Source organism: Xyrauchen texanus, chromosome 1, assembly GCF_025860055.1.
Source record: "Xyrauchen texanus isolate HMW12.3.18 chromosome 1, RBS_HiC_50CHRs, whole genome shotgun sequence".
In the NCBI taxonomy this organism is placed as follows: domain Eukaryota; kingdom Metazoa; phylum Chordata; class Actinopteri; order Cypriniformes; family Catostomidae; genus Xyrauchen; species Xyrauchen texanus.
The window spans coordinates 8,456,170-8,477,366 of NC_068276.1; the positions used below are offsets into that span (position 1 = coordinate 8,456,170).

Here is a 21,197-nt window from a genome sequence, read left to right on the forward strand (position 1 = left end):
TCCCTCCATCGGGGGAACGGAGGTTACATACATAACCTAGACAGGTTTTTTTCTTCCTACACATAAACAAATCTCATTATAGAACATGACAACAACTTTATTATTGCGCTGACATAACATGATTGATTTTCATTTATTTTACTTTTCATCAGAGATCTGAAATGTATTTCCCATTGGCAAGTTCTAAACATGCCCAAGTGTGCCAAGTGCAGTTTCGTAAAGCTTTCACAGAAAAATTTTAAAACATATATATTATTTCTGATTGTTTACTTCAAACTCAGTTATATTATTTTTAGCTTTGTGCTGAACAGTCACTTTTATGACATACTAGCAGGTATTTTAGGTAACATTAACAGTGGAAGTTAGGATGATTAGATTCAATGTTGATATTCAAGCGCATTGAGGTCAAGAGCCCTGACACAATTCCAGTACTGGTTAGCATTCCCATGCACAGTTGCAAGCCATTCACTAGCATATATCTTTAGCTCTGATATCAGAAGCAGTGAACTGGTAAAATATGTACATTTCATGTTTTTAAGAGTTCTCCAAAAATTTTACTTTGCTAAACTATCTACAATAAAAATATATAAAAAAGAAATAAAATAGAAAATGTATGATTTAGATTTGCTTGCAACAATGTAATAAGAATGCAGAGCTACTTTTGAATGGCCATAAATACATAAACATGCTTATTGCCAACATCAATGATGAACAGTAGTTATGGCATCGACTGAAACTAACTAACCAAATCTTATATTCCCCAAATTCTATTTCATGTTCTTCCCTAATGTGTCATACACACACACACACACATGCTGCCATGTGTAATAAAGCATTTTTTGTTCAGCATTGTCCAAAGCAGATGACCAAAAAAAAAAAAAAAAAACTCTTTTGCACTGCTTAACACACATCAAACACCTCAAACTACAAACACAAATTCCTCCATTTTAACCACAACATAGCACTCATCAGGCACTAGCTTTTGACTTTTGCTTGCTTGAATGTGCTCATATACTAAACAACTGTGTGAGTTAGATAAATCTTATGATTTTATTCTAATATCTAATAACTATATTCTAATAACCCCTGCTGGAGGGTTATTAGAATGTGACTATTTTTATTGCTCAGAGTATTGCAGTTGTTTTCAGAATTAATGGTGCTGAAACCTGATTCCAGTATGTGGATTTTCGTAACAGGGCCTGGCATCCAGAATACTTCAGAATACAGAATTCTGCGGAACCCTCTGATTAACACTTATTAAAATGTGTTTCACTTCCTATCTGATGGCCGGAAAGTCATTGCATTGCGATGTACTTTACAGCCTAAAATAGTTCATTCTGTTTCGGAAACTCTTTATCATCATTGCAAAATATGTTTTTGAGCATATACATTTTTATAATGCGAAACTCAATTGCTTAAAACTGGTGATGATTTACAAGATCTCTAATTTGGTTGAGATGTTCCTGAGGCACACAGACCCCTTGAGAAAATGAAACGAGTGGTTTGTCTCTAGCGTGTAATAAATTGGTGGTAAGTAGAGTTTGTTGCCTTGTGGTTGGCCAGCCTGACAGACTGCATACCATATGCATTATTCTCCAAAATTATCCTTTTGCAAGTTTCATGTCTTGAAGGAGCCTTCTGTTTCTCAACCTGGAACAGGGATGATTTGACAAATTTGACAAAGATGCGAAGGTGCCTCAATAAACTTCCTTTATTACTATTTGCAATGGAATTTCACATCACTTTTGCTCCCTAATGAGGTGACCGCAGACTATTTTTGGTCACTTAGAGTTAAGAAACATCTGTAGTGACTTGTCAGCTAATTTCATTATAGCTTTATTAAATCTACAAAAAAATTATTGATTGATTGATTAATTCATTCATTCATTCATTGGTAAAAATGAATCCATTTCAAATGTAGTAAGTAACCAGTGCAAATGTTCCACCTCCAACTACAGTGTGAGTGTTTGAAAAAATGGCGTTCTTGTATCAGACCCTAGTGGGAGGTGCAGACAGAATTAGAACAAAGAAATCCCCTAAACCTCAGATGTACATCTTTCAAAAGGCATCTCTCAAAGGTCTTGTCACCAATCACTTTGTTATGTGGTATTCGTGTTGCACGCTTTTTTATATTTGACAGGAACACAGAATATTCACAAAGACAGTAGAGCAAGCGAGTTTGAGGAAGTCAGATTTCCTACCTCTGTTTTCTTGTATCTGCTATATCGGATGTCTCAGTCATATGTTTCAGCTTCTGAAAATGAACACCTTTCAGGAGTCCTGTTGCTCCATTTTTGGCATTCTCTTGTTTTTCCTTCTTCAGGGTAAGTACCTCATTTTATTCATGGACAAATTAGGTTGTTATCAAATTGGCACCCTTCCTTATTTGTAGTTCAATAATTACAAGGATAAAAGGACAAATATATTATTAAGAACTGTTCTTTGTTCCACTGGAACTAGTAGTATCACAGTTACAGTCTTTTTAAATAATGGTGACTGTGTTTATACATAAAATATATGGAAGGCAAAGAAATGTAGGGTCCATTCATTGAATGTTGAAAACTATATTAAAGTTCAAATATATTGAATTTTTCAATTATAATTTGATATCTATGTTGTGATAAGTATTATCAGTGTCATCTGTGCCACTAGGCAGTTCAGCTCAGGAAAGCTCAAGACTTCAGGAAATGTGGTCAACTGTAGCTTCAACAGTTTTCTGTTGCAACCAGTAATAGAAAATGTATTAACCAAATGTCAAGAGTTAATTTCAAAATTCACTTTATTGTCATTTAGTGTTTATACGGGTGTATAAACAAACTATATCTTCACAAAAGAGCAAAGATAACCTTACAATAAGGTTCCATTTGTTAACATTAGTTAACATTAGGTAACATGAACTAACATTTTTACAATAGTTTTTCAACATTTATTAATCTTAGTTAATTAAAACATATACTAAGACATTTTTTAAATCAAAAGTTGTTTTTGTTAACAATGCACTATTAACTAACCATGAACAATTGTATTTTTATTAACTAACATAAATAGAGATTCATAAATGTTGTAAAAAATATTTTGTTAATTGTTTAAGATACCTAATGAATTATTGTCATGGTTACTGTTGTAACCACCGTTCCCTGAGGTAAGGAACGAGACGTTGTGTCGAATGAAGTGACTTCCTGGGATGCCAAACATACCTCTGAACCTGAGAAAAGGCCAATGTCAAGTTGGCAGTCAGAATTTGCATACCCTGCCCCGGATATACGGGTATAAAGGGAAGCGGGGCAGGTGCAAGTCAAGATTTTGCACTGAGGAACCGAAAATAAGGTACGGCCATTTACAGTGGTAGGTCCCCATTACAGAGCACCTGTGATTCGTAGTGGATCTGGCCGCAAATTGCTCAACTGAATTTGCGGCGGGGGGGAGCAGGTAAGAGGTAAGAGGAAGAGGTCCTAGAGAGGCGTCTTCAGAACTCGTCAGCGCTGGCCTGCCGGGGCTGAGTAGTCGTGGGGCCGGAGGCGAGGGAACTGCGTCCGGGGAGCCAGAACTGTAGAGTTTTGGGGCCGGGTGCCATGAGAACTGCGTGCACCGGCTGGAAGACCCAGGGAGTGAGGAAATTGCTCTTTATTGAGAATGTGGGAGCAGCAGCCCGAAGGCAGTGCTGCAAATGAAACAAGGATTCTCCTCCCGGCCCTCCGGAGCGAACGTCTGACTGCCTGGTTCGCCGTCTCAGGAGCGCTTCGGAGCTTTACTGGTCCTGGAAGGGGTCCTGGAGAGCTGGGCCCAGGTTGAGGTGGAGCTACCTGTTGTTTATCTGCAGGGGGATGCCCTCGACGAGCAGGCAGGGCGTGCTGGTTTGGCGGCGAAAACTGTTGGGTGAAGTCGTCGACGGTGTCGCCGAAGAGGCCAAGCTGGGAGACGGGGGCATTGAGTAAGCGCGCCTTGTCAAATTCATGCATCTCGACCATGTTCAGCCAGAGATGACGTTCCTGGACCATGAGGGTGGCCATCACCCGCCTGAGTGCCTGCGCTGTGACCTTGGTGTCTCTGAGAGCAAGGTCGGTGGCAGAGTGCAGTTCCTGCAGCATGTCATCGGAACTACCCAGGTGCAGATCTTTGAGTGCCTTGACTTGCAGGAGAGCCATGGCATGCAGGCCGGAGGCGGCCTGTCCGGTGGCGCTGTAGACTTACGAGGTCAGTGATGACGTAATTTAACAGGCTCTGGAGGGTAGTACCGGGCGGTCCCGCCAGATGGTGGTGTTCTCGAGACACAAGTGGATCGCAACCGCTCTGTCCACCTGGGGGACCTCCGTGTACCCGTGGGCCGCCAGGCAGTAAAAGGTGCCCTCCATGACCGCGAAAGCTCTTCATGCACTTCCGGGAAGAACGGAGCATGGCTATGTGCGGCGCCCTGACCCGAGGAACCGAACGAGTTGCCATGAGTGAGTAACGGAGGTTTCCAGTCCAGCCTTGTGCTCACGGTGGCCCGGGAAAGCATAGCGGACATCTGCATGTCAGCCTCAGACTGAGCGAGCAGACCCGATGGTGGCAGCCCAGACGAGTCATCAGCATCAGACGCCACTGTGACGTTCTCCGATACAGCCACGATATCGTCATCCAATTCCGGGGGCTCAAGGGAGAATGTCACTCATCCCGAGCTCAGACGGAAGCAAGAAAGCATGCCGGGAGGCGGGTGGTTCGTGGGGATTTACCTGGCGAAACCGAGCCCATCGTCATCCCCAAATCGCCTTCATCGCCAGCCGGGTCGTCCTCAATCCCGTGAGAAAAGGAAAAACATGGGGGGCGGCTGAAGTGGCTTTCTCTCGTGAGAAATGAAAGCCGCGACCGCAATGTTGCCATGGCTATGTTCTCGAACTGAGAACATGAACCTTTCATAAAACGCTGCCTGCGTTCAATTGCAGCCCAGACACACGAGGCAGCTTTTATGATCGTCAGAAGTGGAGAGAAATCAACAACATCCAGGAACTACACAGGTGGAAAGACATCTTTAAAAAGACGCGTCCTAAAAGGACGTTCAACGCCTGCTGTGTATTGCTATTTTATAAGTGGGAACTCAAAATCTTTTAGAGGAAAAAACTCTTTTTAGGAGAAGAAACACTCTTTCAGGCAATGAAAGCACTGACTGGCACTCTCTGCCCCGCTTCCCTTTATACCCATATGTCCGGGGCGGGGCATGCAAATTCTGTCTGCCGACTTGACATTGGCCTTTTCTCAGGTTCAGAGGTACGTTTGGCATCCCAGGAAGACCCCTTGTGTCACTTCATTCGACACAACATCGAGTGAGTGACAGAAGGGGAACTAATGTTAATGAATTTAACCTTATTGTAAAGAGTTATTCGAATGTTTTAATGATTCAGTAGTGGTTCATTTGAAACCACCACCAATTATATTTTAAAATTAAGGTAAAGTAGATAGGAGAAAAACAGCACAATTTTGTGGGTGGAAGGGGTGTGGTGTGTCACTTCCTGCGCAGAGTGCAAATTGGCACTGTTGAGCAGAGTGATGGTTCTAGATGAGACAGTTACAGAATGCAAAAACACGTGTTATAGTGCAAACATAATATCATCACAACAGATAGACACTGTCTGTCAGTCTAGGGGCTATCTGAAATTCAGTAGTCAGATGGGACGAAGAGAAAGTCTGTTGTGATAGGAGTGTATTCTCCTGACACATTGTTTGTTGAAGTTGCTCTGGAAGGGGCAGAGACGTCTTGGTGATAGGGAACAATTTTAAATTTGCCCTCTTTCTACAGTGTATTCCCTGTCTTACTGGTAGTTGATATTGTTGTGGTAATTATTGTTGTCAGACTGGTGTTTGATGGACACACATCATTTTGATTGACAAAATGGAAGATCAGCTTTTTTAGATATATAGAGTAATTGTTGTATAATTTTGTAATAATATGTAACCAAAGTTGTTTTCTCTTTGTTGTAGGGTCATGTGTGATTGTACATAAAGCTGTTGGGAGCTCTCTGCGTCTAATGCATGATATTCCAAAAGAAAACCTTAGTCTGGTACAATGGAAATTAAATGAGACAATGTTTGCAGAGTATGATGGAACTAAGTTTAATGACGTAAAACAAAACATTTTTGCTGGAAGGTTAAGGATGAACCTAAGTATGAGTCATATTAGTGTAACAGTAGAAGAACTTCATTTCCAGGATTCTGGAAGGTTCTCCATTGTTGCAGAAGGACCCCAGTCTAAGCAATATAAAACACAAGACATTGAGTTGCATGTGCAAGGTAAGGTTCATCTCTTGATATTTTACATTCACAAACTAATGAAAATAATTAAATATTCATTACATAGCCTTTTTTTTTTAAATCAAGGAAAAAGTACCTGCATACCATTGGCTTATGTATACCATCTTGCTGATTGTCTTTCCATAGATCCCATCAGAGATGTACAGATTAAGTCCAATTTTACCTGGCAGGAGTCAAAAAACACATGCACATTTCATCTTCATTGTCTAGTCTCTGGCGATCTGAAGCCGTCCTACAACTGGAGTGGCTATGAGGTTGGGAGTGAACAACATCTACATTTCAATCTCCATCCATCAATGAGCGTCACACTCAATTGCACAGCCAGTAACCGTGTCAGCATTAAGTCTTCTACCTTGACCGTGAAGTGCAGTGAGGAGTCTATATCAAGTAAGTGATTTGGTAAATAGTTTTTTTAATTTTGTAGATAGCAATGTCAAGTGATGAAAACATTCCCTAAGGATTAAATGATAATAGTTTGCTCACTCTGAACCCACTCTGCCCACCTTGCATCTGGCATTTTGAAACTGAAAGGTGTGAGAGAATACCAGGGGAAAATGAAAGCTGTTACTATGAGATCTGTGGAAGAAATTCAGACACAGATTTGAGGATATGAATACACATTGTCTTATTTAAAAGTTAAAGGAATATCTCACTTTTTATCATGCCAATTTTGGAATAACTAACTGTGTCAGATCTCAAAGAGGCAAGTTCTATAAACAGTTGTTCTGTTTTGGTGTGCGGTATTTTAGTCTTAAAACACACACACACACAAATATATATATATATATATATATATATATATATATATATATATATATATATATATATATATATATATGCTCAGCCCTTAAATAGTATTACTTAAATCAGATTGCTCTCACTGAAAAACAAGAAAGGTCGAATGTTTTACCAGCTTAAACCTTGTGTTGTCTTAAGGGTCAAAAATGACCTGTCACTATAATTACAAGCAGAGAAAACCAGCTAAATTATGATTTTTTTCAACTTGAAATTTGATGAATTTTCCTAGAGTGACCCCAACATTAGAAAAAATGAAACTTTGCCTTTGTTCATATTTCCATGAAAGCTCTACACCACCAGGGTAATTTTTGACCAATCAGTTATAAAATCATATAAAAGGTGCTGCAAATGACAGTACCCCCAGTTCTCTCTTTGCTGAAGCCATGAGTGCACATTTCAGTGCCCAACAGGTCGTAGATCTGATTTTTTCAGATGTCCAGGAGGAACAAGAGAATGTCATGGTTACTGTTGTAACCTCCGTTCCCCGATGGAAGGAACGAGGCATTGTGTCGATTGTAGTGACACAAGGGGTCTCTTCTGAGAGCCTCGCGTACCTCTGAACTTGAACTTGAGAAAAGGCCAATGTCAAGTTTGCAGACAGAATTTGCATGCCCTGCCCCCAGACATATGGGTATAAAGGGAGCAGCGAGCGAATGCCAGACAGGTTTTCACTGAGGAGCCAAGAATACGGTTACAGCACATTACAGTGGTAGGGATAGTGACGTGGCAAGGGCAACACAACGTCTCATTCCTTCAATCGGGGAATGGAGGTTACAACAGTAACCATGACGTTCCCCTTCTGTCACTCACTCAACGTTGTGTCGATTGTAGTGACACAAGGGGTCCCACTAAAAAAATGCCATGCACTAACCCGTGTTACGTGGCTGCTGAGCCAGGTGCCAGCAGGCTGTTGCGTAATAGAAGCAGCTGGGTCGGCTGCACGTAACCCTCCCCAACGCCCCCAATAAAAGGTGTCATATACCGCTCTTAGGTTCCCTGTACCCGTATGAAAACAAACGACATGACTTGTATGGGAGCCAGCCGGCCAGCCGCGACCTTTTCTCTCTCTGTGTTTCTCGTCATAGAGTTAAAAAGCGGCTGGGGATATCTTAACACTATAGATGCTTCGGGGAAGACTTTTATGATATTTTTCCGTTCCTATTCTTTCAGGGGGAAAAAGGCCCTGCTGAGACCATGACCTGGCCAGACTGGGGAGAGGTAACTTGTGGCGAATAAACATGGGGGTTGTCAAGCCACCCGTGGACATGTGCGGTGGTAGATCCTGCCTGGCAAGGGAGGAGTTGCTACAGACACGGCGACCGGAGGGCAGCGAAGACTGCCCAAGGGAGACACGGTCCTGCCAGTGGGTGACCGTACCACAGAAAATACGTCACAGGGAGTTGCCTGAAGCGGGAACTATGCCTGTGGAGCCCAAGCCCAACACAGAGCACTCGACTCGTGGTGGGTCTGGCGATGAATTCCTCCACTGAATCTGAGGCCAGAGGGCTAGGGAGGAAGAGAATCCAGAAAGCGAGAGCTTGCTGGCTTACCTGGAAAAGAAGGTGCACTGGATCAGCTTGGTGAAGGGCGCAAGGTGCAGGGTTTTACCCCGCGAAACCGAGCTCTTCGTCATCCCCGAATCGCCTTCAACGCCAGCCGGGTCGTCCTCAATCCAGTGGGAAGAAGGAACTACGCTGGGGCGGCTGAAGTGGATTTCTCTCGAGAAAAGAAAGCCGCGACCGCAATGTTGCCAAGGCTATGTTCTCGCACTGAGAACATAAACCATTCATAAAACGCTGCCTGCGAGTGTTCGCAGCCCAGGCACACGAGACAGATTTAATGACCATCAGAAGTGGGGAGAAATCAACCGCATCCAGGAACTACACCGAGGCGGAAGGGCATCTTTAAAAAGATGCGTCCTGAATAGGACCTTCAACGCTCGCTTGTGTATGTTGCTCATTTACCAGAAAAACAAACTCTTTTAGAGGAAAATAAACTCTTTCAGAGAAGTCAACTCTTTTATAAGAGAAGCGCTGTAAAAGCGACCAGGGGCAGAGTCTGCTCAGCATGCAGAGAGGAGAAAGCAGCTGGATTGCGCCGTCAGATCCAACAGAAAGCTCTCTCGCTGAGGTGGGTGAAGCAGTCGTGTGTCACACAGCTCACTGATCACACAACCGTTCTGCTCCGAAGAAAAATCTGTCTGGCATTCGCTCGACCACTCCCTTTATACACGTATGTCCGGGGGCGGGGCATTCAAATTCATCGACACAACGTTGAGTGAGTGACAGAAGGGGAACAATGATTTAGAAGAGGAGGAGGTATCTGAAGAAGAATATGGGGAAGAATACAACCCAGAGCACGATGCATCATCTTTAGATGAAGAAATCCCCCAAGCTGAAAGAGAGACATTTTTGTCAAAGAACAGCAAATAACATGGTCCTTGACTACCAGGGCAGGATGGCAGCACAAAATGTTATAAGGATGACCCCAGGGCCCACAAGACATGCAGTTGCACCTGGACAAGGTGATTGGAACTGCTGGAGGATGACTGCCCGCGGGCCGTAACATCATTGATGTGTCCTCACATATGCCTTCGTGATATGGAACAAGATCAACCCTACCTAGATGCCTGATAAGCGGAAAAAGAGGAGGGTGTTCCTGGAGCTGCTGGGAAAGGCACTTGTAACCCCACACATTCAAAAAGGGAGCTCCTCCCCCTCTGCAGCGCTTGTGAAAGCTGTTCAGGGGGCTCAATCTTGTCCTGATCCACCTGAGGCTGAAGCTGGTTCAGACAAGAGGAGGTGATGCTAATGCCCCGCAAAGAAAGACTGTAAATCAAATACTATGTGCTGCACATGTGAGAAATACATCTGCAAAATCCATGTGCAAACTTGCATACATGTGCTAATTAGAGTTGATTGATTTACATTCTTCACATTTTTGTTTTGTATCTATTACATTATCTTATTCTTATTTATTGTAGTTGTTTATACACCTTGTGGGTGTGGGCAATGGTTCAAAAAATGGGAGAAGACTAGTATTTTGTTGTTGAATTCCTCATTGTACAGTATATAAGAATATATCACTGTATCAGTAAGACTGTTATTGTTTCCCTTCGATAAAATGCATTCAAAACTACTTTCTGCACATTTCTGCTACTTTCTTAGGCTATACAAGTCTCTTGCTAAACAATTAATGTTTACACCTATGCAGTACCTTCAGTAATAATAATAATAATAATAATAAGAAGAAGAAGAAACCTCTACTTCAGTAAAGAAAACAATTACAGGTGTGTTGTAATAAAAACGAATGGTGTCCACTGATTAAGTCTTTCTGCACTGTGAAGAGGTAAAACCCACATATTCACAAAGTTTGTGATGAATGGCAGCTTGTTTCTTCATGCAAAATAAAATTTAATTAAGCTGCTTTATTTTAGGGGTTTGGTCATTTTTTACCCTTAGGACAAGGGGAGTATACAGAATGTTATGTCTGCACAAGGGTTAAATCAGTCTACTGCCCGGACAGGATTTCCAATTGTCAAAGATCAACAGGCACAGATACGGATGACAACCACTTAGCTTTGAATTTAGGTGGAAACATTTAACACCGATTTCCAGTTCATATTGTTTACACGCCTCCTTTATATGTACATTTTAGTGCTTTATTCACAAAACTCAAATACCTACTGCTTTTTGCAATTACATTATAAAGAGATGTTTATGTACATTTTCTGTTGATCATGGCATCGGCAATTTATCCATTGATGGATACATGATGGAGGAAGTACCTGCATCACAGTGGTGGGGTGATGCTTTATAGTCCTGACAGAGTATGGCAGATTGCTGTATTCTGGTACATTTTCCTAAAACTATTACTCTGATCCGGCCCACAATTTTGGATATTGTGCCATGCAAATTGAGTTCAACACAGATTTTGCGGGTGCACTTCCTGTGCAACAGAAGCTATTTCGGGTCCTAAAATAGCAAGTGTAAATCAACAGGGCAATTCATTTTACCTGTGGTAATATTGGTATTGATTTAACAATAATTTGGTTTAATTAAACATTACAGGTTTTCTTCAGTACAAGTACTTGCTGATTGCGGTAGGAACTGGAATTATGGGAATTCTCATGCTGAGTGGAATCATAGCAGCATGCTGCAGATGGAGGACCAATAAAGGTATGTTGGAAAAGTGGGAACATAAACATTTTGAATATAGCTTTTTATTCAGAAATGAAAAAATTATCTGGTCTGTATGATTTAATAATTGTAATAATTATTTTCACATGCTCTCAGAAAAAGGAGAGAGTGAGGCAGAGATAACAGTGTACGAAGACGTGAACTCTGGTGGCACAGCAAGGACAACGGTGAGCCGGCCATTCAAATGACATTATGGGTTAAATACTTTTTAACTGAAAATCTTTTGCCTGTGAATTTGCAAGGCCAGAAACATACTTTACGCAAGTATGCATATGCAGATGCCAGCGCTTGGCCATCGCATTGCCAATGAGCACTCTTGTTGAGCATGCTTAAAGGAATGGTTCACACAAAAATTATAATTCTCTCAATATGTACTTACCCTTATGCTATCTCAAACTTGAATGACTTTCTTCTACAGAACACAAATGAAGATGTTTTGATGGAGATATGATGTGAATATATCCATACAATGCAAGTCAATGGGGACCAACACTATCTGCCCATGAACATGCGCCGTACACGAGCTCTGCGCATGTGTCAGAGTTTTAAATAATAATCGTGACAAGGAAACTGCAGATGGCAAGGAATATATTGAAAAAGTGGTTACATTTAAGTCTGTTCTCACTCAAATCCGAATGTATCGCTTTAGAAGACATGGATTAAACCACTCGAGTCTTTATGCTGACTTAATGTTCTTTTTGAAGCTTGGGAGTTTTGTTCCCCATTGACTTACATTGTATGGATATATTCACATCATACCTCCATCAAGATATCATAACGGTGAGTAAATGATGAGATCACTATAATTTTTGTGTGAACTATTACTTTAATGTGTATTCTTGTGTTACTGTGGCGGTAATAAACCTCAGTACTCGAGGGGGCAATAGAGTTACCTTCAAAAGTCTGTGCAATTAAACTTGATGTGTCCTTATTCGAGTTGCTATAAATATACACACTTTATTTTATTTCATAATTTCCCAAATGGGATTCCACCAAGCTAACTAGATACAATGTGTATTGCAGAAACGAACAGAAAGTGTTGTGAATGGGATGTCTATTTATGAAACCGTGGATGAAACAAGAATCATGTCAAACATGGTATGTTTGCATACATAAAAAAATACAGCTACTATTTCTTCTTCCTCTTTTGCTAATTAAATGGGTTTATGAATGTATACACTACAAAAATGTTCAATAAAGTAATTGAAATACAATAATGGTAATGCCATCATTTTTATTTACATTATACCATCATAATACATTAATATTTTGGGTCATAGTAAAGCCATGATATCCTTTGAAGTACATTGAAGCACCATATAATAGTAATTATTCAGTACCATGGTATATCTCATGCTGTCTGATAACATCACTATACCATGGTACCACCACATTACTTTTTAGTAAGGGTAATCCTGGTGATTTAATCAAGGATGGACTTCAAAGACATTGGTCATTAATCTTACAGTTCAAACACAATCGACGTTTAAACACTGACCCTTAACACTTACTTAATTTAATAATTTTAAACCATGACTTTAACTATACATAATAATATTTACATTACATTCATGATGTTAGCCAGAGGAGAACTGGCCCCCACAGTGATTCTGGTTTCTCCCAAGGTTATTTTTCTCCATTAATCTACATCTTATGGAGTTTTGTGTTCCTTGCCACAGTCGCCTACAGCTTGCTCACTGGGGTTATTAATACAATTATTATTTAATTGTTTTTAAACACGATTAAGAATCGGATTTTATCTAATTACACAATAATGATTCATCGACTTTATAGACATTACAGTTTTATCGTCTGTTAATGCTGATCTTCTGTAAAGCTGCTTTGAAACGATGTGTGTTGTGAAAGGCGATATACAAATAAAATTGACTTGACTTGACTTGGTGAGCCTATCCATAATCTGTCTCTAATGTTTACATGCATATTATGGTTCATACTCAACTTTGCTTTTTGTAGAACTAAATCTAGTGAACTCATATTTGATGAGGGCCCCACCTAAAGTAAAACCTGAACTGAAAATGGAACTTGATGAGCTTTAGAGATTTTACTGATCCATCTACTTATTAGATTATCATAAATACAAATGATGATGTTAGTACTAAATCATAAGGACATTTTACATTAATTGTCTTATTTAGCTTTTATATAGAGAGAGACTTCACAGTGATTTTCCAAAAAAGACCTGTTACAGAGTCCTAACCCTAACATTGTCAATGAACTTCCCCTAAAATTAGATGGAGCTGGTAGGTTAAAAAGTACAAGGCCCCGGCACACTCACAGAGAAATTCTCGATTAGAGCCAAAAAGAAGTTTGAAACAGTCGATCAATGGTGTACTGTTTGCAAACATTCAGACACAAACTACGCCATGGGGGAAGCTATTTAGAGGAGCATTTAAATATGAGGACACTTTAGACTAACCTAAGGTGTTGGACCTTAACTAAGGTGACATTAAAATGTGTTATCAATGACTTAATGCCTCATTCTATGAGTAGTTCACACAAGATGTAGATCACTCATTTAAAATAATATACGTATATGCAGTAGATAATGAGTCATTTGCTAGATTATGAGATAATCTAGATGAGATCATTTGCTAGATAGTAGATTATGATTAATGTTTTCATTCTGCATTCATGTCGTAATGTAATTTGTAATGACAAAAGAATGATGAGTATTTGAGTAGATTTTATTCCTTTTGTAGATTAATTTCAAAAAATTGCATAACATGTTATTAAAATGTCTCTAAGTAAACAGTTGTACATACAACAGTTCGCTAATACACCATTGTGTTCATGTTGACTGAGCTCCAGGACCAATAGGAGTAAGAACTTTTACATTTACTTTTATGCATTTGTTAGAAGCTTTTATCCAAAGTTTTTTATCCACTGCATTCAAGGTATATATTTTATATTAGGGAACCAGCTGAACAATCAAAGTAATATTTTATGAAACTAAAAGACAAGACACATACAAACACATGGCAGCTGTGTGTGGCTCTCTCCCAAACTGCCGCATCCGGCTTGGCTCTATCCCTCTCCTCAGCTGATTAGCCCGACTGGGCACCAGCCATACGGACTCACGGCCTGGCCCCGCCCTCCTCCTTGTCACACAAACCCATGATAATGGAATTAGTTGTGCATTCTCTACCAGTTGAGCTACAGGAACAAGTGTTTAAAAGCTGTTATGAAGTTTTCCTAAAAGATTGTGCTTGCAAGCTGTTATGAACAACCAAAACAAACTCAAAAACACCTTTGTTTTGATCAGATTTTGTTAAAAATGACATCACACCCATTCGTTCTTTGATTTATGCCTGGGTTTTAAGCATAACCCTAAAATCTGATTTGTTGATAGGAAAGGTTTTCCAGGACAAACAAGGATGTTGATCCAGGAATAGCAAAATCACAGTGACCATTAATACAGCAGATGTGAGATTGGTTACAGCCAAAAGAGAGATTTCTCAGACAGTAATGTTGAAAAGAGTTCTGATATAATCTACCTACTCCCTTTACAGCCTCAAACCCTTTATGACAAAATCAACTATCAACGTCACCCTGCTGATGGCCCAAGCACTTCCTCTCCCAACCAGGAAGTCTTTGAGTAAGGCATAGATGGACTGTTTATGCTTCATTTCGAGCTTACACCTCTGGATCTGTTTAATCATCTTAACATATGTATTATAGTCTGAATCTGGTGACTTTTGAACTCTGTGATTGAACCCCTGCATTAAATTAATGTTTCATTAAATGTAACATTGAAACACTTTTTGCACGCACTAGCTATAACTTTCAAGTTCAAGTTGCAGTTCACCCTAAAGATGCAACTGCCCAAGTTTAGCAATAAACCAATCTCAGTATAATAGTGTGAATACATATTCAGAGTGACTATATTTTCTTTTGGAAAAAATACTTGAAAAGAGAAGCCATTCACTCACACCCTGCAATTAACTTTTGTATGATTAGTAAATCATACATCATTAGTAAATGCCTTGAATTGCTTTGAACTGTAATAACCTGTTCACAATTGAGAGAATAAATATATCTTGGCTTTGCATGTATTTATGGTACTTAAACCCTGAACATGTTTATCATTGAATGGATGAAAAATAAATGTTTACTAATGGCATATTGTAACTCATCCAAACAGCCACTCTGGTGACAACGGAACAGTCATTGACGTTACACCCCTTGAATTGGGTATGGTATTGCACAGCAAGTCAAATTCTGGCAACATTTTTCTATCTACGAATATCTAAGAGTAACTATTGATAGATTAACTGCTTTTCTGTGATGCAAAGCAAAGGTTTTAAAATGGAGCTTCACCATAAAATCTTGCTAAATTTACGTCATTGGCAAATGTTTACTGATTGGCCACTCAGTTCCCCAAAATAACATAATTGTTTCCATCAGCACAACTAATTCCCTTTTACCTATTTTTTCCATACCACCCCCTTATTTGTTTCAGAGTTGATTAGTATATCTGCACTATATGGCCATAAGTATGTAATGAACCGCACACCACACCCAAATGTGCTTGAACGTTTAATTTCAAAATCATAGGCATTAATCCCTCCGTTTGCTATAACAACTTCCAGACTTCAGGAAAAGCTCTCCACTAGATATTGGAACATGGCTGTAGAGATTTACATCAAAAGCTTCAGTGAAGTCATGCACTGATATTGGGCATTGGGACAAGGCTCACAGTCCCAGTTTATACCAAAGGTGTTCAGTGTGACTCAGGTTTGGGTCTTGAGAAGGCCAGTCAAGTTCTTTCACATCAGACTCAGTTATGGAGGGCCATACCTGCAAAAATAATAAATAAATGTAATAATAAGAAAGTAAATAAAGGAATGTCTTGATAAAACAAATATAATTAGTTTTTAATTAACTGTATTCCTGAATTTATTATTAAATAACTTTTTTCCTTTATTATTTTCTATATTAACTTCATTTTTATACTTTTTAACTTGTATTTATTTATTCATTTATTTTGCATTGTTTACATTTTATTATTTATGTGTCCATTTATTTTTATATACATTTTTTCCCACATATATTTATTTCCATATTTATATATTCCAATATACATTTATTTATTTATACATGTATTTATTTTTACTTTTCTGTGTGCAATATGGAAATGAGGGAGGCAGTCCTTGTGTAGCTCCAGTGCATCATTAGTTGAGATGGCACTTTTCCACTGCATGTTACGGTTCAACTCGCCTCAACTCTACTCGCTTTACTTTTCTGAGCTTGCATTTCCAATGCAGTTTAGTTTTTATTATTATTATTATTATTATTATTATTATTATTATTAAGCAAACATCAAAAATATTACAACAAAAATGCATTCAAATTACAATCAACTTAATTTTAACATGGGCTGACACACAAAAATAATAATATAATAAAAGACAAAAAATTAAAAAATACAAAAAACAATAATAATAAAATAAATCAAAATTACAACATCATATTAAGTCACCAGGGTACTAAAAAAATAAATAAAAAAAAATTTATAGCAAATTATATTCTTCAATTGTATCTATCAAAATCACAGCTTTTTTTTTTTTTTTTTTGACAGGCTTATTTGGTATTTAACTAGGTAATTCTTGAAAACTACAAGAATTACAAGGGGGGGGGGGGGGATCTACATTTATGTATAAAATGTTTGGCCAACAACAAAATATTGTTAATCAAAAACCCTACTTTGCCTTCTTCATAATTACCATATTTAATATCTACAAAAGACAAGTTCAATACAGCAGACTTTTTCTCACTCAACCAATTCTGCACTCGATCCCAAAAAGCATGCGAGAATTTACAAGTGAAAGAAATGTGATCAGTATTCTCTGTAAAGGAGTTACAAAATATACAAAGAGCTTTTTCAATATTAAATCTAATATTTAGAAACTTGCTAGAAGGATAAATATCAGCTAAAATTTTAAAATGAGTTTCTTTGACTTAAGCATTAATCGGAAGTTTTAAATAGGCGGTTCTAATATATTGAAGAGATGCTTGTCAAAAAAAAGATCCAAATGATTTCTAACCAATCGAAAAGGGTAGAGAATATTATTAAGGTTTTGTCTAATATAACTATTAGAGCATTTTTCACTTGTAAACTCAATTTGCCCAAGGAATAATAATGGTAAAAAATTGGTGATTTGTCCATGACATAACAAACCTTTGATTAATGGTGTGGCAGATGGTGTGGCAGAATGGTATGGCAGATATTACCGTAAAGAATTGTTTAGGATGGCATGTAAAACCATGTTTAAGAGTAAAAGCAGTATAATCCATTAACTAGCCAGAATCAGCAAATAAATCCCTCACAGACCATATATTTCTGTAAAACCATTCTTCATAAAAAAGTGATTTGTTTCTGTGTAGAATGTATTTATTATTCCAGATGATGGCGTTGTGCGGTGTGAAGTTATGAGTATAAGCTAGTTTCCACTGTAACAAGACTTGTTGATGAAATGCAGATAATTTCACTGGAAGTTTAGATATTTGAAAGTCACATTTAAGTAAAAATTCAATACCACCTAATTTCTTAAACATAGACACTGGGACTGTAAACCAAAAACTATTAGATTTGCATAAAAAACATTTTAGCCATTTCAATTTTAACAATCCATTAATTTGTTCAAAATTAATTATATTTCAGTTTTCTTGATAAAATGAGATTTATTCTTCCAAATAAAATTGTATAAAGCTTGATTAATTAATTTGGATACAGAGAAAGATGGAGCTAATGCAGTTGCTGGAAAAATAACTCTCGACAAAAACTCTGATTTGTACAATAAAACAAAAAAAAAAAAACAATTATTTAAAATTATTTTGGCCTTTTTTAACTTATCTATAAAATTAACTTCCATGCATCTCTATGGAAGTGGAGCGTAGTTCTAGCGGGAAGACCAGCAGGTGTACATCATCACATCATTAGCTGGGTAACTCCTAGCCAATCGCACGTAAGCCAATGCTTTATAAGTCCGCTCACAATCTATCACATTGCTGCTTCGGTATGCTAACACTGCAACCTCCACCTCCCCACCACCACCAGTTGAGCCCTGTCCCGCAGGGGGGTAGGCTCCTCGCCCCTGCCTCCTATCTCCGGCAGGACATGACGGTTCCGGGTACAACTCCCTCGGACGGCTCTAACATATCAAATGCTTTTCTACGCCAAAGAGAGAAACATCACCTCCCATTTTACATCCATCAAATAAATGGCATCTCAAACTTCACTCAAGCCTGCGTGTCTTCCCGATAGAACTGTGTTTCTTGTAATTGTAATACCTAAATATTTAATTGTATCCTCAACAGTGATGCCATTGATTGATGTAAGGTCACAGTGATGAATGGACATAAGCTCGCATTTGAACATATTTAATTGAAGACCTGAGGCTTTAGAAAAACATTCAACTAAAGAAATAGAAAGAGGAATCTGACCTGCGTCCTGTAAAAATAAAGTGGTATCATCTGATAATTTACTAATTCCAATTATTTCCCCAAACACCTTACATTTTTTAACACTCGAGTCATGAAAAACTAAAGAGGCAAGCATATCTGTTGCAAGAATAAACAAAAGGGGAGAAAGGAAGCAACCCTGTCTTGTACCATGTCCAATTTAAAACTTTTGAGATGTACCAAATGGAAGAGATATTGAACTATTCATATCCAAATAAATCATTCTTATAATGTTCACAAATCTATCTCCAAAACCAAAAGAATGTAAGGTTTGGAACAAAAAAGAGTGCTCTAACATATCAAATGCTTTTCTAAAAATAAAATAAAACCCTCATCCTCTATCCAATCACTATAATCCTGCAAATCAAAGATCAATCTAATGTTATTATGAATGAAGAGACCTGCTAAAAATCCTGACTGCGATTCATTTATTATATTATTTATAATTTTTTTAAGTCTGTCTGCGAATATGTGTGCAAATATTTTATAATCTGTATTTAGCAAAGTTATCTGATGCAACTTTACTACACAAACCTGGTAAAGATTCCAGGTTTAGGTAGGTGGTCTGAATCCAGCCAATAATCAATTCTAGATTTGCTGGATCCGTTGGATTTCCTCCATGAACACAGTTTACAAGATGGGTTCAAATGTCTCCATACATCTAATAAATTACATTTCGCACAAAATTGAGAGATCAGTGCGCATTAGGTCATGGAGAGGTAAATTTACATGGCTATCGATCATTAACCTCGTCTGGAACAACATTGAAATCCCCTCCCACAATAACGTTTTCGTTCGGATATAACGTCTTCAATTCTAAAATCAAGTTCTGAAAACATGTGTTGATTAAGCTTCATACTATTATAACCATATATGTTAACTAAAATAAAAAATACATCTTCAATATTTAACACCAGCACCACCCAATGTGATACCACCGGGTGATCCGCAAAGGGTCCGTGTGACCTCAAAGGGTCCTTGCCACTTGGCGAGTAATTTAGAGCTTGATGTGGGGAGTAATACAAGTACCTTATCTCCCGGTGCAAATTCCCGTAGTCAAGTTTCCCTGTTATACAGTCGGCTCTGCCGATCTTCAGCTTGGAGCAAATTCTCCTGTGTTAGTTGCCCCAAGGTGTGGAGTTTTGCTCTAAGATCAAGAACGTACTGAATTTCATTCTTGCTATCTGAAGGTCCCTCCTCCCAAGCTTTGCGGATGATCAGCTTGAACGGGGAAAAGCTGGTAGAGGCTTGCGGGACCTCTCGTACTGTCAATAACAGGGGTCGAGCCATTTATCCCAATTTCTAGCATCCTTGTGCACACAATTACGAATCATATCTTTGAGGGTTTTACTAAATTGTTCCACCAGGCCATATGTCTGCAGATGGTAAACGCTGGTCAAATCAATTTAATACCTTAAAAGTTGTGCCCTGACGGTCAGAATTTCTTTCGGAATCCCCACCCGGGAGATTATTTTGAAGAGTGCCTCCGCAACACTTGTGCTGATATGTTGCTCAGAGGCACTGCTTCCGGATATCATGTTGCATAGTCCACTAGGACTAATACAAAGTGATGTTCGCGTGCTGTCCGCTCTAATGGCCCGGCAAGGTCCAAAACCAGCAAGTCCCAAACCAGGCAGTGATGCAGTTGCTCAGGATGCTCTCAATAGTCCCTCTATAGAATGTAGTGAGGATGGGGGCTGGGAGATGTGCTTTCCTCAGACTTTGAAGAAAGTAGAGATGCTGCTGGGCTTTCTTGGCAATAGAGCTGGTGTTGAGGGACCAGGTGAGGTTCTCCATCAGGTGAACACCAAGGAATTTGGTGCTCTTGACGATCTCCACAGAGGAGCTGTCGATGTTCAGTGGAGAGTGGTCACTCTGTGCTCTCCTAAAGTCAACAACCATCTCTTTTGTTTCGTCCACATTCAGAGACAGGTTGTTGGCTCTACACCAGTCTGTTACCCGCTGCACCTCCTCTCTGTATGCTGACTCGTCATTCTTGCTGATGAGTCCCACCACGGTCGTGTCATCGGCAAATTTAATGATGTGGTTCGACCTGTGCATTGCTGCACAGTTGTGAGTCAGCAGAGTGAAAAACAGTGGACTGAGTACACAGCCCTGGGGGGCCCCAGTGCTCTGTGTGGTGGTGGTGGAGATGCTGTTCCCTATCCGGACTGACTGAATTCTCCCAGTCAGGAAGTCCAAGATCCAGTTGCAGAGGGAGGTGTCCAGGCCCAGCAGGTTCAGCTTTCCAATCAGGTGCTAAGGAATGATTGTGTTGAATGCTGAGCTGAAGTCTATGAACAGCATTCGAACGTATGAGTAATTTTTATCTAGGTGGGTGAGGGCCAGATGGAGGGTGGTGGCAATGGTGTCATCTGTTGAACGGTTAGGACGATACACAAACTGCAGTGAGGCAGCTGGGTCTTAATGTGC

The 21,197-nt window shown here is 39.3% G+C and overlaps 1 protein-coding gene across 2 annotated transcripts; it reads left to right on the forward strand.

Moving 5' to 3' along the window:
* The first annotated feature begins 2,126 nt into the window (after window positions 1–2,126).
* Window positions 2,127–15,533, forward strand: LOC127651286 (T-cell surface antigen CD2-like). 2 transcript variants are annotated; one of them, XM_052137057.1, is made up of 7 exons: window positions 2,127–2,324; window positions 5,956–6,264; window positions 6,412–6,672; window positions 11,154–11,261; window positions 11,379–11,449; window positions 12,306–12,380; window positions 14,813–15,533. In XM_052137057.1, the coding sequence occupies exons 1-7, from the start codon at window positions 2,243–2,245 to the stop codon at window positions 14,900–14,902; spliced, it is 996 nt and encodes a 331-aa protein (XP_051993017.1). In that variant the 5' UTR covers window positions 2,127–2,242; the 3' UTR covers window positions 14,903–15,533. The 2 variants fall into 2 exon arrangements, with proteins under 2 accessions (XP_051993017.1, XP_051993027.1); XM_052137067.1 differs by lacking the exon at window positions 12,306–12,380.
* Window positions 15,534–21,197: the final 5,664 nt, after the last annotated feature.